General features: G+C 45.1%; 1 protein-coding gene across 1 annotated transcript; it reads right to left on the bottom strand.

The window, feature by feature from the left end:
* Positions 1-7,150: 7,150 nt before the first annotated feature.
* On the bottom strand, positions 7,151-8,905 carry LOC311211458 (D(1)-like dopamine receptor; the record flags this gene model as incomplete). The annotated part of the gene is made up of 1 exon (XM_084290191.1): positions 7,151-8,905. The coding sequence occupies one exon, from the start codon at positions 8,903-8,905 to the stop codon at positions 7,151-7,153; it is 1,755 nt and encodes a 584-aa protein (XP_084146317.1).
* Positions 8,906-20,693: the final 11,788 nt, after the last annotated feature.

Below are 20,693 nucleotides of genomic sequence, written 5' to 3' on the forward strand. Positions count from 1 at the left end.
TGTGGCCTGGCAGTAGATGGCAAAGTCCTGCCGAAGTTTTGCTTCAGAAAGTGTTTCTTTGGAGGGACTGCAGTGATGTAAGTAGGAAGTAATTCTGTTTCTTTATTTCTGCTGAAGTAAACCTTTGGCATTTTGTAATAATTTTAATACACTTCATCAGACTTGAGCCTAACAATATTAACTGAATCTTGCCCAACCTAACTTAGCAGCTTGTTTTGTCATGAGAAAAAACGTCAATTAGAACTCACAATCTATCACTAAAACAAAAGCCTAGGAACGCAAGTCTAGCTAACTTACTGTTCATAGAGCTACTTGGTCTGTAGTAATGTTAACATTCAGGAGCCTTCCCAGTTTAGGAAAAAATGCACACAATATCAATACTCACATGCTATTAAATCAGAAGGTGCAGCCTGAAGGGCTATGTGGTGTAGCTTTCATAAGAAGTACCTGCAGTAATATGCTACTTAAAATGACTATGAACAGTTGATAATATGCAATTTCTGAAATTTATTACAGCCTTGAGAGTTACACTGCGTTTACTACAACAGTTCTTCCAGTAGTATGATGTTGTAATGTATATCTGTACATCAATACTGACCATTACAAATTGAGTACGAACAACTGTAGTTGCCGAGGCGATCGGGTCCGGGGCAGATGCGTTCTGCAGCGGAGTGGGGGACCGGACAGGCAGGGCTAATTTTTCCAGCACTGAGCCCACTCAAGGGAGCCGCCAGGACCCGGCAGCCCTCGCCCTCGCGAAGGATCTGAACGAGGCGAGAACGAGGCGTAGGCGGAGCCAGCAGCGCCCCCTCCCCGGCCGTTCAAAAGCTGCCCCTAGGGAGCGCGAGCGACCAGGACGGGCAAACAGGGCGTGGCGCGGCAGTTAGGGCAGGCAGGGTGAGCAGGGAGGGCAGAGCGTTCCCCCCCGCCCATACGAACACCTCCTCTAACGGCGGTCTGCCGCTAGCTCAGCTGCAGTGGTGTACACCAGGCACAGTGCGCTCTCCAGGAAGTCTGCACACACCCAGACCGACTGCCCGCTCGAAACTGCGGCAGTTCAGGTCTCCGGGTGCAGGGAGTGCCTGAGCCTGTTGCTACCAGCTGTGGGGGACAAAGAGACTGTGTGCGTGAGGTGCGAGCAGGTGGACGACCTGGTCCGCCTCGTGGCAGAACTCAAGGAGGAGGTCGAGAGGCTGAGGGATATCGGGGAGTGTGAGCGGGAGATAGACTTGTGGAGCAACTCCCTGAGCGGCCTGAAGGGCAGGTACCGGGGTGAGATCCCCCAGATAGGGGTGGACCCCCTGCCCTGCTGCTGTCGGGCAGAGGGAGGGGACCTAGGAGTTGAGGAGGAATGGAAACAGGTCCCTGCTCGACATTACAGGCGATGCCCCCCCCACCGGCCCCACCTTCCCAGGTGCCCTTACACAACAGGTTTGAGGCCCTGGAGCTTGAGAGACCAGTAGCTGAGGAAGAGGTAGGAAGTCTACCCAGGAGGATGCCTAGGGCGAGGAAGTTGACTCCACGCCTCAGGACTGCCTCCACCAGGACAGAAAGAAGGGTGATTGTTGTGGGCGACTCCCTTCTCAGGGGAACAGAGGGACCTATTTGTCGGCCTGACCCTACCCGTAGGGAAGTCTGCTGCCTCCCTGGGGCCAGGGTCAGGAACGTTGCCAGAAAGCTTCCCGACCTGGTTCGCCCCTCTGACTATTGTCCTCTTTTAATAGTCCAGGCTGTCAGTGATGACACTGAAGAGAGAAGCCTGAAGACCATCAAACAGGACTTTAGGGGACTGGGATGGTTAGTGGGTGGAGCAGGAGTACAGGTGGTGTTTTTGTCCATCCCTACGGTGGCAGGGAGGGGTACAGATAGGACACGGAAAGCCCACCTGATAAACACATGGCTCAGAGGCTGGTGCCAACACAGAAATTTTGTTTTTTCTGACCGTGGGGCGCTTTACTCGGCACCTGCCCTGATGGCCGCAGATGGGTCCCTATCTCTAAGGGGAAAACGGATCCTGGGCCAGGAGCTGGTGGGGCTCATTGAGAGGGCTTTAAACTAGGTAAGAGGGGGGACGGGGCTGAAACAAGGCTTGTTAGGGCTGTGCCAGGGGGAACAATGGCAAGGCTGGGAGAGAAAGCAATGGCCCAGCTGAAGTGCATCTACAGTAATGCACGCAGCATGGGTAGCAAACAGGAGGAGCTGGAAGCCATCATTCAGCAGGCAGGCTATGACTTGGTTGCCATCACGGAAATGTGGTGGGACCACTCTCATGACTGAAGTGCTGCAATGTCTGGTTATAGGCTCTTCAGAAGGGACAGGCAGCATGGAAGGGGTGGTGGTGTGGCTCTCTGTATCAGAGAGAGTTTTGATGTTGTGGAACTTGAGGCTGGGAATGATAAGGTGGAGTCCCTATGGGTTAGCATCAGCAGGAGGGCCAACAAGGCAAGCATCCTGGTGGGGGTCTGTCATAGACCACCAAACCAGGATGAGGAGACTGATGAGGAATTCTAGAGGCAGCTGACAAAAGTTACGAAATCGTCAGGACTTGTGCTTCCAGGATATATCTGGGAAGTTGAAGTCCCCCACGAGAACAACACAGCCCAGAGAAAGCAGTCTAGGAGGTTTCTGGAGAGCATGGAAGATAGCTTCCTGACGCAGCTGGTTAGTGAGCCTACCAGGGCAGGTGCCCCGCTAGACCTTCTCTTCACAAACAGAGAAGGGCTGGTGGGAGATATGGTGGTTGAAAACTGTCTTGGGCAGAGTGACCATGAAATGGTAGAGTTCTCCATTCTTGGAGAAGCCAGGAAGGGGACCAGTAAAACCACTGTATTGGACTTCTGGTGGGCCGGCTTTGAACTGTTCAGGACACTGGTTGGCAGAGTCCCTTGGGAGGCAGTTCTGAAGGGCAGAGGAGTCCAGGAAGGCTGGGCGCTCTTCAAGAAGGAAATCTTAATGGCGCGGGAGTGGTCTGTCCCCACGTGCCCAAAGACAAGCCGGCGGGGAAGAAGACCGGCCTGGCTGAACAGAGAATTGTGGCTTGAGCTTAGGAGAAAAAAGAGAGTTTACAATCTTTGGAAAAGAGGGCGGACTGCTTGGGAGGACTATAAGGATGTTGTGAGGCAGTGCAGGGACAAAATTAGAAAGGCCAAAGCTCATCTGGAGCTCAATATGGGTACTTCCGTCAAAGACAACAAAAATTGTTTTTACAAATACATCAGTGCAAAACGGAGGATTAAGGAGAATCTCCAGCCTTTACTGGATGCGCGGGGGGGGCGGGGTTTACAAAAGATGAGGAAAAGGCAGAGGTGCTTAATGGCTTCTTTGCCTCAGTCTTTAGCGGCAAAACCAGTTTCTCTTTGGAAACCCAGTACCCTGAACTGGTGGAAGGGGATGGGGAGCAGAATATGGCCCTCACTATCCATGAAGAAATGGTTGGTGACCTGCTACGGCACTTGGATGTATGCAAGTCGATGGGGCCAGAAGGCATCCACCTGAGGGTACTGTGAGAACTGGTGGAGGAGCTGGCCAAGCCACTTACCATCATTTATCAGCAGTCCTGGCTATCCGGGGAGGTCCCAGTTGACTGGCGGCTAGCAAACGTGACACCCATCTACAAGAAGGGCTGGAGGGCAGACCTGGGAAACTATAGGCCTGTCAGTTTGACCTCAGTGCCAGAGAAACTCATGGAGCAGATTATCTTGAGTGTCATCACGCGGCACTTACAGGACAACCAGGTGATCAGGCCCAGTCAGCATGATTTTATGAAAGGCGGGTCCTGCTTGACGAACCTGATCTCCTTCTATGACAAAGTGACGCGCTTGGTGGATGAGGATGTGGTCTACCTTGACTTCAGCAAGGCTTTTGACACCGTTTCCCACAGCATTCTTTTCAAGAAACTGTTTACTCATGGCTTGGACTGGCATACGCTTCATTGGGTTAGAAACTGGCTGGATAGCCGGGCCCAAAGAGTCGTGGTGAATGGAGTCAAATCCAGTCGGAGGCCAGTCACTGGTGGCGTTCCCCAGGGCTCGGTACTGGGGCCGGTCCTCTTTAATTTCTTTATCGATGGTCTGGATGAGGGGATCAAGTGCACCCTCAGTAAGTTCGCAGATGACACCAAGTTAGGTGCGTGTGTCGATCTGCTTGAGGGTAGGAAAGCTCTGCAGGAGGATCTGGATAGGCTGCACCGATGGGCTGAGGCCACCTCTATGAAGTTCAACAAGGCCAAGTGCCGGGTCCTGCACCTGGGGACAATAACCCTGAGCAGAGCTACAGGCTGGGAGATGAGTGGTTGGAAAGCTGCCAGGCGGAGAAGGACCTGGGAGTATTGGTGGATAGTTGGCTGAATATGAGCCAGCAGTGTGCTCAGGTGGCCAAGAAGGCCAACAGTGTCCTGGCTTGTATAAGAAGCAGTGTGGCCAGCAGGACTAGGGAAGTGATTGTCCCCCTGTACTCGGCTCTGGTGAGGCTGCACCTCAAGTACTGTGTTCAGTTTTGGGCCCCTCGCTACAAGAAGGACATCGAGATGCTTGAAAGAGCCCAGAGAAGGGCGATGAAGCTGGTGGGGGGTCTGGAGAACAAGTCCTACAAGGAGCGGCTGAGGGAGCTGGGTTTGTTCAGCCTGGAGAAAAGGAGGCTCAGGGGCAACCTTATCGCTCTTTGTAAGTACATTAAAGGAGGCTGTAGCGAAGTGGGGGTTCGTCTGTTCTCTCATGTGCCTGGTGACAGGATGAGGGAGAACAGGCTAAAGTTGTGCCAGGGGTGTTTTAGGTTGGATATTAGGAAGAACTTCTTTACTAAGAGGCTTGTGAGGCATTGGAATGGGCTGCCCAGGGAAGTGATGGAGTCACCATCCCTGGAGGTCTTTAAAAGACATTTAGATGTTGAACTTAGCGCTATGGTTTAGTGGAGGACTTGTTAGTGTTAGGTCAGAGGTTGGACTCGATGATCTTGAGGTCTCTTCCAACCTAGACAATTCTGTGATTCTATGAAATCTTTCCAGCATCACTTACAAAGAGTGATTTTAAGTTTTCCTTTTAAAAAGCTTCTCTAAGGCCAGATTTTTTCCTAAGTCAATATCCATTCATTTTCAAGTACAATCTGACCTCCTGGTAAACTTTAAAATATAGCCACAAGAACTGATACAAACAATTTTTTTCCATTCTAAACACAAATATAGCTTCATGATTCAAAGCTAACGGGGCATTTCTGATTAATCTTAAGAGAAAGTTACTCAGATATATTCACTGCTTATTTTCTGCAGCCCATTTGGTTAAACTTCATTAATATATTTTAATTTTAAATATTTAAATGTTAAATTTTCATCAGTATACGTATTAAGTCCAAGAGTACTTCCTAAGCCAGACAGGCCCCATATCCAGGGCAAACCTTGTGAGTAGGTAAACTTAGGGAGTAGGTATAAAAAAAAAAACAAACAACACTCCTTTGAAAAATAATTTCTTGTGTGTCCTTGACTGCCAAAGACTGCCTGCCTGCAAGAATAAAGATGTTTCTGGGAAGGGGGAGCTAAGTGAAGGACACAGTGAGCTGAAGCTCTTGCAGCAGGGACAAAAGAATAGCAGGCACAGAGGGAGCTGTGCTTCAACATTGTGTTTTATCAGGTGTCCAGGTGCCTCCCCAGGACGGGCTTTAATGAGATGAGAAGTCTTACAGCTCCAGGACATGATTTTGTGGTTTTGGAGGAGATAAAAGATGCTGATGCCCTTACAATATAATGTTTTGGTTGTATAAGAAGGAAGAAATGTAGCAAGGAAAATGGACGTGTAGAACGTGTCCATGGGCTTAAGAGCTACACACAACTTAAATTCACAGGGGCAGGAGCAAGATCACTAGATGGAGAGTCTGGCTTTTCAGCATGGATCACCCTGCTGAAGACATCAGCAATGTCCCAGATAGCTCTTCTAATGTAAGCTTTCCTGATGCCTCTTTCTGGACAGCTGCATCTTCATCTTTCTTAGATGACTCAAGTCATAGATGACAGAAAAATGGGGCAATGCTGATTAGTGGAGCATGGTACAAAATGGCCAGCAGCGATGGACAGAAAAGCAAAGAACAGTGAAGTGCTGCTGTATTCCCTTACCATCTGCTGAGCCCTTTTACGTATTTAGAAATTCAGTTCCACTTGTGTTTTTGTTTCTGTAAGCCATTCACCGCCCACTTGTTCTGCCTCTTGCTGTTCACATTCACAAGTAGTGAATGCATTCAGAGAGGTGACCTGGTCCCTTTCTATTCTACAGACTAGCTTACTTTCTGGAAGGACTGTCTGCCTGAACTAGTAGGAGAAAGGCGCGATTGCAGCCATCTCAGTTCCATCTCAGTTGGTAGCAGCTTATATTGCTTTGGATCTGCAGTGTTAGTTCTCAAACCCTGCACTGCTTAGCTACTGCTGTAACTTCAGTCTAATGCAGTAACTCATCTAACAACTGAACACGAGGAACCTAGGTCAATATCAGTAAGCGCTGATACCAAAGTTAGACACCTGAAACTGTTTGGGGACCTTCATAAAAGCATCTTGATTTTTTCCAGGGTTTTGAGCAGTCTTTAGACTCAGCATAAGATGATGTTTTTATTGAGCAATTTTCAGAGTTTAAACACAGATTTGATATGTAAATACAGACATCTAGCTTCAAAGTAAACACAGAAATAAAACCAAACAACTTTCAGACCTATATGATGTGAAACCATGGGGGGAGGGGGAGAGCTGCTTTTAGAAATGCAGCTAAATCTAAGTTTAAATCTAAGTTTTCTCAGTAAATTTATGTTATGGAGCCTCATCAGCTGTTTTTATTTTGATCTAATTTTGATCAAAATCTCAATTATCTCACAATTCTTAATAAAATTCTTAATAAATATCACAAGTTTGATTGAGGAGTAGGGCAAACAACTGTATAGAAAATGCCTGCCTACTATTAAAAATGGTAAGGGGTGAAGGCAGTAGTGGAAAGAGGTTAATATGTGATTGCTATACGCTTGTGGAATGGACTTGATATGCCTGTCACCCCTCTGGGGTAAGAACATCAGGTTCCCATCCTCCTGGCATGATATTTGTTTGCTGGGGAATGGGTGCACCTTACTTGGAGGCATTCCTCCTGTGGGAATTCACTGCATGGGTGAAACATACAGCTGCTTATCATCCCTCTGGAATGGGATGACAGGGTCCCTCATGTCCACCAAGCCCTGTAAAGGGGGTAATAGTTCCCAGAAATAGCTCTGCCCCACAATCCAATCGCAAAATAGTTGGCACATGATGACACTTCGGGCTGCTGCCAGGGGCAGCCTTTGTCTGAGGAGTCCCAGGCCTCTTCTCTGCAGGCAGCTCCTCACTGCTGTCCTCCCCCTGGAGACTTACAGCATGGGGCACAGGCTGCACCCAGGCAGTGACGGCAGCGGGTGGCACTGATGATGAGGCGGCTCCTTCCTTCTGGCAGGTGGTGTCCTGGTGATAGGAAACCAGCTCGTTGCTGAAGTTGACCCTCTCCACAGTGGACTTACGTGTGTCACAGCAGAAGCACCTGCAGCCCAGCAGGTTGCTGAAAGCCCGCCTGAAGTCTGCATTGAAAGCGTAGATGACTGGGTTCACCGAGGAGTTGGCCCAGCCAAACCACACGAAGATGTTGAAGGTGGTTTGGCCAACGCAGGCTGACTGCCCTTCCTGGTCGCTCTCCGGCTGGCAGAAAGGCAGCAGGCAGTTGAGCAGGAAGAAGGGCAGCCAGCAGCAAACAAAGACTCCCATTATGATAGAGAGGGTCTGCAGCACCTTGGTCTCCTTGCGCAGGGAGCTCCGCAGAGCGGAGGTGGGCTCCTTGCCATGGGCAGGCCACAGCCCCCCTGCTCGCTCAAGGGTGGAGATGCGGCGGATCTGGGCCTGGGCGATCCGGTAGATCCTGGTGTAGGTGATGATCATGACGGCCACGGGGATGTAAAAGCTGACGAGGGAGGAGGTGATGGCGTAAGTACGGTTCAGGCTGACCTCACAGCGCGGTGTCCCAGGCGGCTGGGAGCCCGGCTGCCTCCTGTCCTTGGCTTTGTGCCAGTGTAGCTGCACGGGGACGAAGGAGATGAGGACGGAGAGGGCCCAGGCCGCAGCTATCATGGCGCAGGCGAGGCGCTGCGTCATCCGCCGCTCATAGCGAAAGGGGCTGGCGATGGCCCAGTACCGGTCCAGGCTGATGATGCAGAGGTGGAGGATGGAGGCGGTGGAGCACATGATGTCAAAAGCCACCCAGGTGTCGCAGAAGCGGCTGCCGAAGAGCCAGGAGCCGCCGGCCACCTCGGTGACCGCCTTCCAGGGCATCACCAGGACGGCCACGCACAGGTCGGAGATGGCCAGCGACAGCACGAACCAGTTGGTGACCTTGGCGCGGAGGTGGCGGAACCGCAGCACGGCCAGGCACACCAGCGCGTTGCCCGCCAGCGTGCCCAGCACCAGGGCGCCCAGCAGGCACCCGCCCAGAGCCCGCAGCGCCCGCGGGCCACCCCCCGCCGCCGCCGCGCTCGCCATGGGGGGCGCTCCGCCGCCCGGGGGGGCATCGCCGGCCGCCCCCCGGCCCGGGCTACTCACCGCGGCACGGCACGGCCCCGCCGGGGGAACGGGGCGCTTCTCAGGGCCGGCGCCGGGCTCCCGGCGGCCGCCTGGCGCTGAAGGGGAGCCGCCGCTTCCCGCCCGCAGCCATGGGCGGGACGAGTGGCAACTTTCGGCCTCCGCCTGCCGGCGCCGTGCGGCCGCCCCCAGCCCGAGGGGCCGGAGCCGGGGGACGGTCCCGCAGCGCCGTCGGAGCACGGGGGTGAGGGAGAGGAGGGGAGAGGAACCGCGCTGCCCCGCCGCCTGCCCTCGGGCACAGCCAGCGGACGGTGGCGTCGTGCCCGCCCGTGCCCGCGGTGCCATCGCGCCTAGCAGGAGCCGTGCGAGCCGCCGCTTCGCAGCGTCCTGCCGGGTCGTTGCTGCCGCTGCTGCTGCTGGTTTTGTTTCAGACTGAAACCCTGCGGAAAGACACCCGGGCACGGGAACCTCGGACATCGCTGGTTTGGATCTGCTCAGTCCTGGCTGCTCAGCCGCAGGCACCCAGGACCGGCACCTAGATATTTCAGCCCAAGGCGTTTTCGGGTCTACTTCAACTGCCTTCAGCTCGCTTTTACAACTATATATGTGCTGTCATGTAAACGTGTCTTGTGTACGTTCACAGCCTACTTCAGAGAAAGTATCCTAATGGAAATAGGCTGTAATCCTTTATTCTGGAAGAATTTATTGAGATTGAAATACGGTAATCCTGTTATGAGAATAAAAAGAGATTGCGGTGTGAATTGAAAAGATCAACTCATATAATTACTTAACATGATAATCTTTTGAGATTTGCTTTTCTTTCTTTCTTTCTTTTTTTTTCCTCCAAATTAAAACTGCTTCATACTCTCATGTCAATAAGAATAATTTCCAAGCCAGAAAGCATCCGATTTCCATTGCATGGTGAAGATATCCATGGTAATTAAAGGCTGGACCTTTTAAAACAAATTTGGAACAGTAAAGCTGGCAGCTTATCCTGTAAAATTAGCATATTTAAGATAAGCTAGCTGGATTGTGTCAGTTCATAACAGATTGTTAACATTTGGTCGCATTTTTTAAGATCCAAGTCACTTTGTGCCTTGGAGACTGCAGTAATAGTGCATGCAGCCCGTTGTGTTATTTCTGCTGTGGCACTGGAAATTGGATATGTTTCTTTGTTTGTTACTGCGTTTGTCTATAAGACAAACTCGTAATTTAAACAATTCATCTAGATAAATTTATCTCTGATAAAACATACACTTTGTTAAAAATACAGTAGTTCGCAGAGTAGCATAGGCTGTAAGACACAAATGGGCTGCACACCTTGGCTTTTTTGGAGCCATCTGTGTTTCCACATGTGTGTAGTTTACCAACATCTGCAAGCCGTAGTAGGTTTCTGATTTTCATTCCAATACTAAGGACTAAAGGTTTGTTGGTAAGAATTAGCTACACACCTGCTGTTTTTACTCCCTATGTTTACTCTTATTTAACAATCAGTAAAAATCAAAAAATCCTGAAGACCTGAACATTGTAAAGAACTGTAAATGAGACAGTAACTGGAATTAAGGCAATATGATACTGAGAAGGAAAGAGCAGTGCTTTCGTATATTCAGCAGACAGAAGCACTACCGGGATCTGTAGCAGAAGGTAGCTAGCATTATAAAAACAACTGTGTTCAGTGTCTCTGTGTATGTCCAGTTTAGTATTCATAAATAGGGAAGTGAATGCGATCAGACTGTTTTGTGTGTGAATGTGTTTATGCAAGTGCCCTACCTCAACATTTTGAGGCTGCTGGCTGACATCAAATCTAACTGAGAAGTAGAGCTCTCAAAAAATTAATTATTTCCTATGATTGTAATTGAAGTAGGAATATCTGGTTAGAAGTGAGAACCTCTACTAATATCTTCACTGTTAGAAGTCTTCCTCATGGACTGAAAGGTTACTAAGCACAAGTGAATCCACACAAAGGGAGATGTTATGAATGCCTTGATCCTAAAGAAAACACTGACAGACGCCTTCATCTTCTTAGATACCAGGAAGCATCTGCAAGATGTAAATGCTTAAGAAACTGTACAGTGAGTCAGTGGCAAAGACAGGAATAGAAACATTGCTCTACTCATATCCTATATTGGGCATAGTGGAGTGGAGAGCAAGCTTATTGGAGAGAGAGGAAAGAGAGACAGAGAAAAACATAATGCTGTGTGAAAAACAGTGTGCAGTGTGTTGAAAATGCTGCAGACTTTGTCTTTAAAACGTGTAGAAGTTTCATGCATTAAGCTTACTCAGGTAGAATAGGAAGGGTCTGAGCAAAATAGTGTAGAAGATGCTAACTGACTGGATAAACAGCCTTTTGTGACTCCAGAATATTTGCAAGCTCATTCCATCTGTGAAAAAATAAACTTATCAGAGAACAAATGTAAAACATATTGCAATGCATATGAATGTATATCATCCCTCTATATTTTACGTTTTTAAAATGTCATCATATTGAAAAGCTGTCTGCCTCCAAGAACGGAAAGAAGGAAGTGTGGTCAGCGAGACCTTAGTAAGAAACCAGAACTGGTTGCCTTCTCCCTCCCTTTCCCTTCTCTTTCTCATACTTCCTTGTGAAACCTTCTCATCCTACACTGAGACCTCACACATTTATAGCACACATGATTAAGAGGAGATCTGATTCAGAACTTAAAATGAAGCCTTTGATAGTGTACTGTTAGTGCATTTGGAGCACAAGCCTTTGTGCAGGACCCTGGTGCCGCAGCTGGCTGGACGACTGAAGCAGGTGGAAACTGAGTGCTCCGTCAGGCCACAATGCCTCAGCCCAAGGCACGAGGCGTCCCCTGGGAGGGCACCACAGCCCTCGCTGGCAGCAGTGGCCTTGAGCAGGTCAGTGACAGGTCCGTTTTCCAGTGCCAGTCGTTACTGCTTTGTCAAGTGAATGTAATACCAACAGCGGTCAGCTGAATGGTTCATTTAGTTCAGATACATTGTCCAGAGGGGGGAGCACTTTTATAACCAACTTCATGAAGCAGTATACTTAAGTGGCACTTGATTACGCTTAGTAAAGCTGTATTGAGGTGTTGGCAGAATGATGCTCTGAATAAATAAGTTGTCTTCCTTGCATTCTTAAAAACCATTGGCAGTGTTTGAATTACACTAAACTGGGTTTTGTGGTTGCTTTTACAGCTACTGCTTGTGACTGTTACAGCTGTGCTTGTGATTTTAAATGTCTTGCAAGAAAATGTCATGTAGCATTGAAGGCAATAATGTAACATTTGAAACAAATATGTTCATCTCTTACCTATCTATCCATCCACCTATTTATTTTGCTCCATGTAGCTTAAGAATATATCCAATTCTGCACATAGGTGTGTACTTAGATAAGCGTGTATGTGTGCCTATCACTCTGGCTTTAGATGTTTTATTCTTGCTTTCAGTGCTATGTTTATTTCATGAGCTTGATCATATACTGAGACTGCCAATCTATTGTCATAGTGAATCCAGCATTTACCGTTGGAAGTAAATGATATTTTTGTTACAGAGATATGGATTAGCCATATAAATGATATTTTTGTTACAGAGATACGGATTAGTTGTATAAAAGAATTGAAAGTCACCGAATAATTAATTGTTTCAGAAACTATCTAGACAAGTTAAAGAAGGAATAACTAAATCAACAGCTAAGTATCAAAAGCATGCTTAGTCTGCTCAGGCTTAATAGAAATAACTTGAATCTGTGATGTCCAATAGAGACCACTGCAGAGTCCACTGCAGCTCTTCACATCACTTGAAGTTCTTAAAGTGATTTCACTGAGAGCTGCTTAGTAACCAGCTCTTGAATTTGGAATACCTTTAAGGTTAAGTAAGGGTAATAAAAGTGATGTACACCTAACTGAAATACTTTTCTGGGAAAAGTGCCTGGCTTCTTTCTCGGCTACATAGGCCAGAGATGTCAAATTCACTTTTTGGAAAGGCCCTCCTAGCATCACCATACATGACAGCTCATGAAAACTAGGCTGTGGTGATGCCATGATGCTCTGACATGATCTAATTTGGAAGACAGTCCCTGTTCACCATGGAGATTTCCTGCGCAAGGGTGTCAGACCAAGAAACGGGAGAACAGGCAAACGGCTCTTCCACAGCATTTGCTGGTATCACCATGCAATGGGTACTCAGCAGTGAAGATGCCACCTCTTGCAGGTTTGGGCCACTAAGCAGTTAAACAGATTTCCATGAGAGATAAGGGGAAGCTTCTTAATATTTTTAGTAGACTTTTTTTTTTTTTTTTTTTTTTTTTAAGGATAATGTTTAAAGAATTTTCAGCATAAAAGAATAAGCACAATCAGTTTAAACATGGGTGCGCTATTTTCACAATCCAGGTCTGACACAAAAGTTGCATGTTTTTGCTAACAGTACCTCCTGGTATTCAGAAGTTCACCTCTGTTTGAATGTCTCTGTTGTTTCTTTAGGCAATAGCTAGCACTGAGGTAAGAATTCTGCCTTCTTCACTGTTCCCCTTTTTAAGCATTCTTATTAATTTTGTCATTTTACAGCAGTCTACTGTTTCACATATAATCAATGTGATTAGCAAATGACTACTGTAAATAATACATACTCTAATACAGTATTTACTGAATACTGTAAATAACAAGAGTACAAAAGGTATTGAAGTGATAAACTTTTAAAACAATAGGTAGATTTAAAAATATTTTTAAAACTATAGAAATTAATAGATGAGCAGGCAGAAGCAGTGTAGGAGGTCCAATCAACTATCATTTGAATTGCAGCTTTAATGTGAACAGCACGAAAGAAAACATCTAATTCAAAGAGCTTGTTTGAAGGGAACATTTCATAGCTGTGCATTTAACATGAACTGCTTATTTCAATTGTTTCTACTTGATCTTTTCTGTTAGCAATAAATATACAAAAAGAATTTAATATTTCTAGACCTTTTTCCTTCAAAAAAGCTCATAACTTTAGAATAAATTAGAACATTATTGTGATTGAACAAGTGAGTTCAGTGTTGTGCCAAGAATACTTATTACTAAATAGAAAAATCATGTTCATGTTCCAAAACAGCTAATGCTAAAAGAATTTGTTTTAGTCTGCTGGGTGAGGCTCAATTTAAAGGAAAATTCCATCTTTTGAGCATCCTGCATTATATGTTTTCCATAGGTCACTTTGGTGTTAGCACTGTTGTGACCAGCCTCAGTAAGTCAGCCCTGTCTCCAGTGACTTTCTGCATTGATATCACATGGTAGTACTATCACTAAGTTTTCTTCTATCAGGATGCTGTTTGTCCCATTACTCTCCAGAACTGGTATAAGTGAATCTCTTGGCTTTTTTTCTATCTGCTGTTCTCAGTGCCCCAACTTTTATCAGCTCCCTGGTTCATCCCTGCCCAGCACAGCTGCAGTTCGCTGTGTTCACAGGACAGCTCAGGCTGAGGAGCTGGCTAGTAACACATCACCCCAGCCTGCTGGTTTGGACTGTCCTGGGAGGGCCAGCAGTGACTGAACCCCCGTATTTCTCACTTACCACCTTCAAAGGCAAATACCTTCATGCAGGTGCTAATATCTGCCATTTAATAACTAAGTTGAGTACTGGCAGGGATGAAAGGCCCAGTATGACATTTAGGTATGGTTTGAAAATCCAGATGCTTTGCTGGCCAGGCAGCCCTGGGACAGAGCTTGTGACTTCTGATCTTTGACACGATTTGCGGGCAGGCATGAAGCGCTGCTGGAAGGTAAAACAGCCTGAAAGGCTGCCTGGAGGCGTGTTGGGTTGAGTTGGCTCCTAACACAGCCCATAATTTAGGAGGCAGAAAGACGGTTTCAATGCAAACTTTACCCTCATGTCTGAGCTATATTTATGTGTTCCACCACAGAAAAGCCAGAACTTTACTGTACAAAGCAATGCTCCTAGCTGCTCGGGTGCTGTATGACAGTGGCTGCCCTTTTTCAGAGGGGCAGGGCAGAGCAGAGAGCTTTTTGATTTTGCTTTGTAAACAGAAATGCAAAGTACATTACATTGCTATAGAAATCACTACTTAAGTTATTCTAACCAGTGTTTAGTCTAGATTAAAGTAATCAAGATAATAACAATGTGAAAACCAGTCTATAATAAAGTGTTATTTCAAAATGTTACCTCCATATTCTTTAGGATACAAATGTTTCATTGACTGTCATTGCTTTTATAAAGCGAGCTTTAAAATTAAAATTAAGAAAAGGAATCTTTCATAAGTTTCCAACAGAGGGCACACGCAGCACTTTGCAGAATAAAGATTTGTTTATACCCGCTTGTACTAACTGGTGTGGCAGAATTATCACCGAATCATATTCAGGTTCCTGTAGAAATTAATAATTTGTGCTCCACTTCTGACAAAAATCTCTATGCTAGGTTGGAAATGTATCTACTTGGTTTGCTTCAGATGATGCGAACTTCAATTTCTCAGAAAAGCAATGTGAGTTTTTCTTACTTTGTTTTGTCCATATCCCCACAATGTGTAAATAGTTTTTTGATGGAAGATATGTGGTATTTTCAGAGGCTAGACTGAAAATGGATTTTCTGTCTACATGGGATAGTGCCCAGCACTCAGCATTAAGAAGTGCAATTTAATCTGTTCTCAAAATAATTTGACTTTAAAGAATTTCAGACAGTCACAACATTGCTTTTTGTTTTGTTCTGCACTTGCTCATTTTAGAGATTGGGTGAAACGGTGCTTGTCAGCAATGTGGAAAGCTTTCTAGCACCCTGTAGATATGACACACAATAGCCACTGTATTTTAGTGTTTCACAAGGACCATTTTGATCTCTGATCTTGTCAAAAGTTTGCTTGCAGCCGCTGTTGGAAGTATTTGGAGTACATGGTCAGGCAACACAGAGATGATGTGCAATTGTTTCTGTCCTGAAGAGATGGCCATGTCACTGCCAACTGTAAAGAGGACCTGAGTTTGAGGAATAACAACAATTAGGTACACAGAATACAAGTAAGACAGAAGTGATGCCAGGAGACAGACAAAAGCCTTTTGAAGGCTTCACAACCCTGCATTCATTCTCCTTTCTTTGAAGATCCCACATCCCTGCAATCTATCCAACATGTACTTTGGAACAATCTTAGGATTCCTCCTGAACTCTCATTTGACAGCACAAACTTTCTTTTATCTAAGCTAGGTTATTATTCCACACTGACAAGCAATTATGAGCCTAACTGGACTATAGCATTTAAGGTGACTGGGCTTTGGTGTTTGAGGACACTTAAAGACATGCAGACGCATACAGATGTGGGCACAACAAATCAGACCTCCACAGCCGACTCTTGCTACCTCAGGAATTGGTTCAGATTCCAGTTCTTGTTCTTTATCTTCAAGGCTTTCTTAGACTTCTAGCTTGGAAAGACCACACGAAATGTTCACAGTGGAGATCCTGGTTAATACCTATTTGGGAACTTTCTCTGCTCAGACAAAATTTGTCCTGCAGGAGTCACTCAATTGCAGCATTAGCCCTAGAAGCTCCAGCCAGTTGGTGCGCTGCTTTCTTTCTCTACCAAAAAGTGGAGTAAATCTGTGTTCAGACATAAAACAACCAAAAACTCTTACCTGTAGCATGTGCTTCTTTCCCTGTGGTAGAACATGACAAACATTAGTTGCGTTGGTTACATAATGACTGCAGGACCAGCACTTCCCATGAAACACTAAAGCTGCTTACGCTGGGGACTAGCTCCCTTTCAGCTGTTGGCTTTCCTTGTGTGCACAGCCATGCATGGAGAAAGTGGATGGCCTGATACATGATTAGCTCTTGACATCAAGTTTGGGTAAAATGATTTATACCTCTGGAACTGGGAAATGAGAAGTGTGCCTTTGTCCCACAATTTAGACATAGCCAGTTCTTAATGACTGCATTTACAGCCGTTCCCTAATGCAGTGCTGGTCTGGGATACCACAGTGATGAACATAGCATAAAAACCTGTATAGAATAACTCAGCAACATAAGCTTTCAGCGTGGTCTAGAAAATAGCTCAGGATATGCGTAGGATGCAACACTGGATAAATAGGAAGTGATATTTCTGTATAGTAAATATATGTCCCTCTTTTTTTTTTCTTCCTCGTTTTCCTCATTCCTATCCATCCATAGTGCCAAATGTTGCATGTTGTTTTTTACAGATAGACAAACATTTCTTAGTAAATACACTCAACAAATAGCCTTAAGAAATAATGCATTTTAAAAGTTTCGCCCCTTTTGCCCGGCCTGTGATTAGCCCCAGCTGTACTGGCTGTGCCTGGCTGCAGCATTTCCTAAGGGCCCGTCTGCCAGCTTTGCACAGCTTAAACACAGAGCAGTAAATTGAACCTTACCCTTTCCAACCACTCCCTATTATTCTGTTTGCCCAAGATAAGGGAGGCCTGTTCTTTTAAGGATAAACTTTTGTTTACTACTGCTCAGGACCTGGTTCAGCATTCACAAGCAGCACTTTGTAAACTGAGGCAGGCAACTCTTGCTTCTGGCTATTTATTCATGCCTGCTTCACCCAGCTTCATGTACTGCAAAATCAACAGAACTGCTGGGACTGTAAAGTGACACAGCAAAAAATTAAGATATTTTCCAGCCATATCAATTCATCAGTCTGCTTCTTTGCATTGCCACACAACCAGCTGAGGTGGCACAACAACGGGCGAGATTAAGAAGGTGAATGTGTGACCAGGAGCAGGGATACAGTAAGTTGTTCATGCCAACATTGCCACTGAAGAATTATTTACTCTTTCTATCATTTGCTTGTACAGCCTGTGACAATTTCTTCAACTTTCCATGAAAGGTTTGAAAGCTTCTATGCTGGTTAAATCTCAACTAAATAATTTATAATGAAATTCAATTAAAAAAAAAAATAATCTGCATGTAGTTCTAAGCCCAGTTCAGTTCTCACTGAGTTCAAGAGGAAAGACTGTTTCACCTGTTTTTTTAGAGGACTTCTCTTGCCACTAAATTTAGTGGATGGAATTCCAGGGTGCCCAGGACCCGATGCTCAGTCTCAACAAACATTGTACAGCCATTCTGTGTATTCCTATGTAACACCTGTAGGGTCAGGGCAGCATAAAATCAAATCAGTTAGATTATTCCTAAAAAGTTAATTTGAACATAGCTTACGGTGTTTGGAGAATGCAAAGACAGAGTCCTGTTCTCATAGCCCCCAGAGGATATTACAACAGAAAGAAAATAAGAAAGAATACAAAACCAATACTACTTGGCAAACTAACTAACTAACTAACTAAATGAAATAAAAGGGAAAATCCAAACAATCTTTTTTTTTTTTTCTTTTTCTTTTTTCTTTTTTTTCCTGCTTGTGTTTTGTTATCCATATAAGTGATTTTATTACTACTAATGACACAGCAAGTAAACAGAGCCCAAGACTGTGACAGGATTTTGTGATAATGTTGTAATCTCTGTGTGGGAGGACTAACAGCTCTTTATCAGCTACATATTAGCTTAAAAAATATTTACTGCTGTAGCCTAAGGAATATGATGATGCTTTGCCTGAAAGTAGGAAAGTGCTGAGACTGAATATAAGAATGGGTCTTATTAGTGGATGAAACAAGTACAGGAGGAACTGTTGTTGGTCCTAAAATACCCCCAAAACAACTTAGATGGAGAATAACTGGCCAAAATACTAGTGGGGAAGGGAGAATAAAGCTCAGACCTCTGCTTTGTTGCAGCAGCTTCCCAAAAGTATACTTCTACTAACCACACAGGGTTATTGCCTGAGGATCCCAGGCTGAGAAATGTGAGATACTTTGCCTGTTTACCCTCTCCTTTTCTGTATCTTCTGCTTTGTCTGTGTGTGCTCTCCCAACTCATCCCTATTCCTTTGGGTGGATCCCAAAGGCTGGATGTGAAAAAAAAGAAAGCTCTCAGTGTCTGTGAATACAGCCTGAGGTTTCTGTGACTTAGATGGACAGTGCCTGTATATTATGTGTTTTATTGATTGTCTGCATAGAAAGTGGAAAATAAAAACATTATGGATCCTAGCAGAAGCAGATTTTTTTCTTTCAATTTCTCTTCTGTTCAATTAAGAATTGGAGTAATTGCATTAATTTACAATACGTTAATAAATACTTCTATTTGTTTTGATCTTAACCTGGTTTCAGGTAAGGGTGATTTCTAGGTAACCATCTCTCTGTCCCTATGGGTTTAGTTACATTTAGAACAGGAATACTGGGATATGTCAGCAGTCTCTAGCTTTTCAGTATCTTGATGGTGATATCCAGAGGATAACAGATTAAGTCTCTTCATAGGGATGTCATCTACATAGTATAGTCTTGAAGCGGGCAGCATGGAGGTTATGTGGAAAGAGAGTCTTCCAATGCCTGTCAATGACTGGAAAGCCTTCTAGGCCCTAGAACAATGTAAAAAAATAAAGTTTAATCCATTCCAATGCTCAGGGAGGTTTTGACAGTGCTTTCATCACAGAAAGTATGAGCATACACAAGCAACAGCACCACGGGCTGAATTATCTTAATACATGTACATGACATGTTTGAGTGTAGTTTAATTCTGGGACTGCAGCACAACTGGGAACTTTCTAAGGAGAAGCCTGCAGTGTGCGGGAGTCTGCCAAACAGTGCTTCTCTGAAGTCTTAATTAATTGTTAGCCATAGTCTGTGATGAAATCTAGTCCAGAAGGCATTGTATTAAAAGTGCAAACTGCTATTAGTGGAGTGTAAAGAGGTTCTTGCCAAAGTAGCATTTCTAAAGAAACTAGAGCCTCTGTAGTGAACTGCCAAAGAGCACAACTATTGCACATACAAGAACACCTGAGGATTTGGGAACCTGAAGGTACAGCTCTTCCTGTATATTGATCTGAGGAAGCCATTCCATCTTTTAATTACATAAGTAACGAAATGGCACAGGGAAAACAGCAGCTACATATTGGTTATGTGTGTAACTAATAAATGCGTATTTAGGTTATCAACATTGTTTGGCATAAGAGGTGAACTAACATCTGATGCCTAGCTACATTGTTCTTTTGAAAATGAGAAAGTGCTGATGGGCATTGGCTTAGGTTTGTTCCTGAATAAATATCTTTGTGTTTTCTCAGTATTGTCAGTAGAACTGTGTAAGACTTATTCTGCAAGGACCACTCACCAAAGTATGCAGAGTTCATAGCCATGTGTTTCCAGCACTGCTCACAGCATACCTTGTCATTTGCAACATTTGCAACATTGGATCCTTACATTTTTGCAGGATATTTCTAATTTTTTTAGACTTTGGAGTAAAAAACGGTCTGTATCACTAAAATCCTTAACCATAAGAAGCAACACCAATCAAAAAGGAAACCAGAATTAAAACCAGTGACCTAGAATTGTGTTAATTATATGAGAGATATGTGACATTTCCTAAGCGTTCAGACCTTTGAAAGGGTGCAGTGATGGACAGGGGCTATTCCTAATGAGGGACTGTACTGAAAGGTCAGCTGTCAAAAACAGTCCAGGATGCAGACAGGTCCAGTTCTCTGCTGCTTGTGTATTTAACAGCCCTCTCAGGCATCAAGACTGGGTCACTGTAGCATGCTATAAATCTTTGGAACAAGGGTTGCAAACATTGCAGTTTGTGCAAACCCTGAGTAAGGAGTACTGCAAAAGCCTGGCTTGTTCCTTATATGGTATTTTAATTGTAAACTCTTTGGAGCAAAGTCTACATGCATTAATTACTTGTACACTGTCTCAGCGGGAATTTGCTTACGTGGAACTTGCATATGTTCTTTGTAACAAAAAATAATGAAACCAGTGACAATTGCTCTCTTTCTCTTTCAATGGCTAAAAGTGAAAACAAACTAGCCAGACTCTCTTGCTTAGCTCCTGTTTCATGTGTATTCTCTTGCTACCTCCTCACAACTGGCACTGCACTCAGAGCTGACAGCCGTCTAAGGTAGAAAAGATGCTCTCTTCTTTCTGTCATCCAAAACACCTGGAGTATCTTCCCCACAGTTGAGGTATTCTATAAACTGAGTTACAGGCTTTGTTCTCGCATAAAAGGTGACTGTTTCTTTACAAACTTGTTTGGTAAAGCTTCCCCCTTCATAACAGTCACCTGAGAGAGCCAGGAGCACAAATGATTTTATTACATGCAAATTGCCCTAATCAGTTCA

This window comes from Netta rufina (genome assembly GCF_964035555.1).
Source record: "Netta rufina genome assembly, chromosome: 7".
In the NCBI taxonomy this organism is placed as follows: Eukaryota; Metazoa; Chordata; class Aves; order Anseriformes; family Anatidae; genus Netta; species Netta rufina.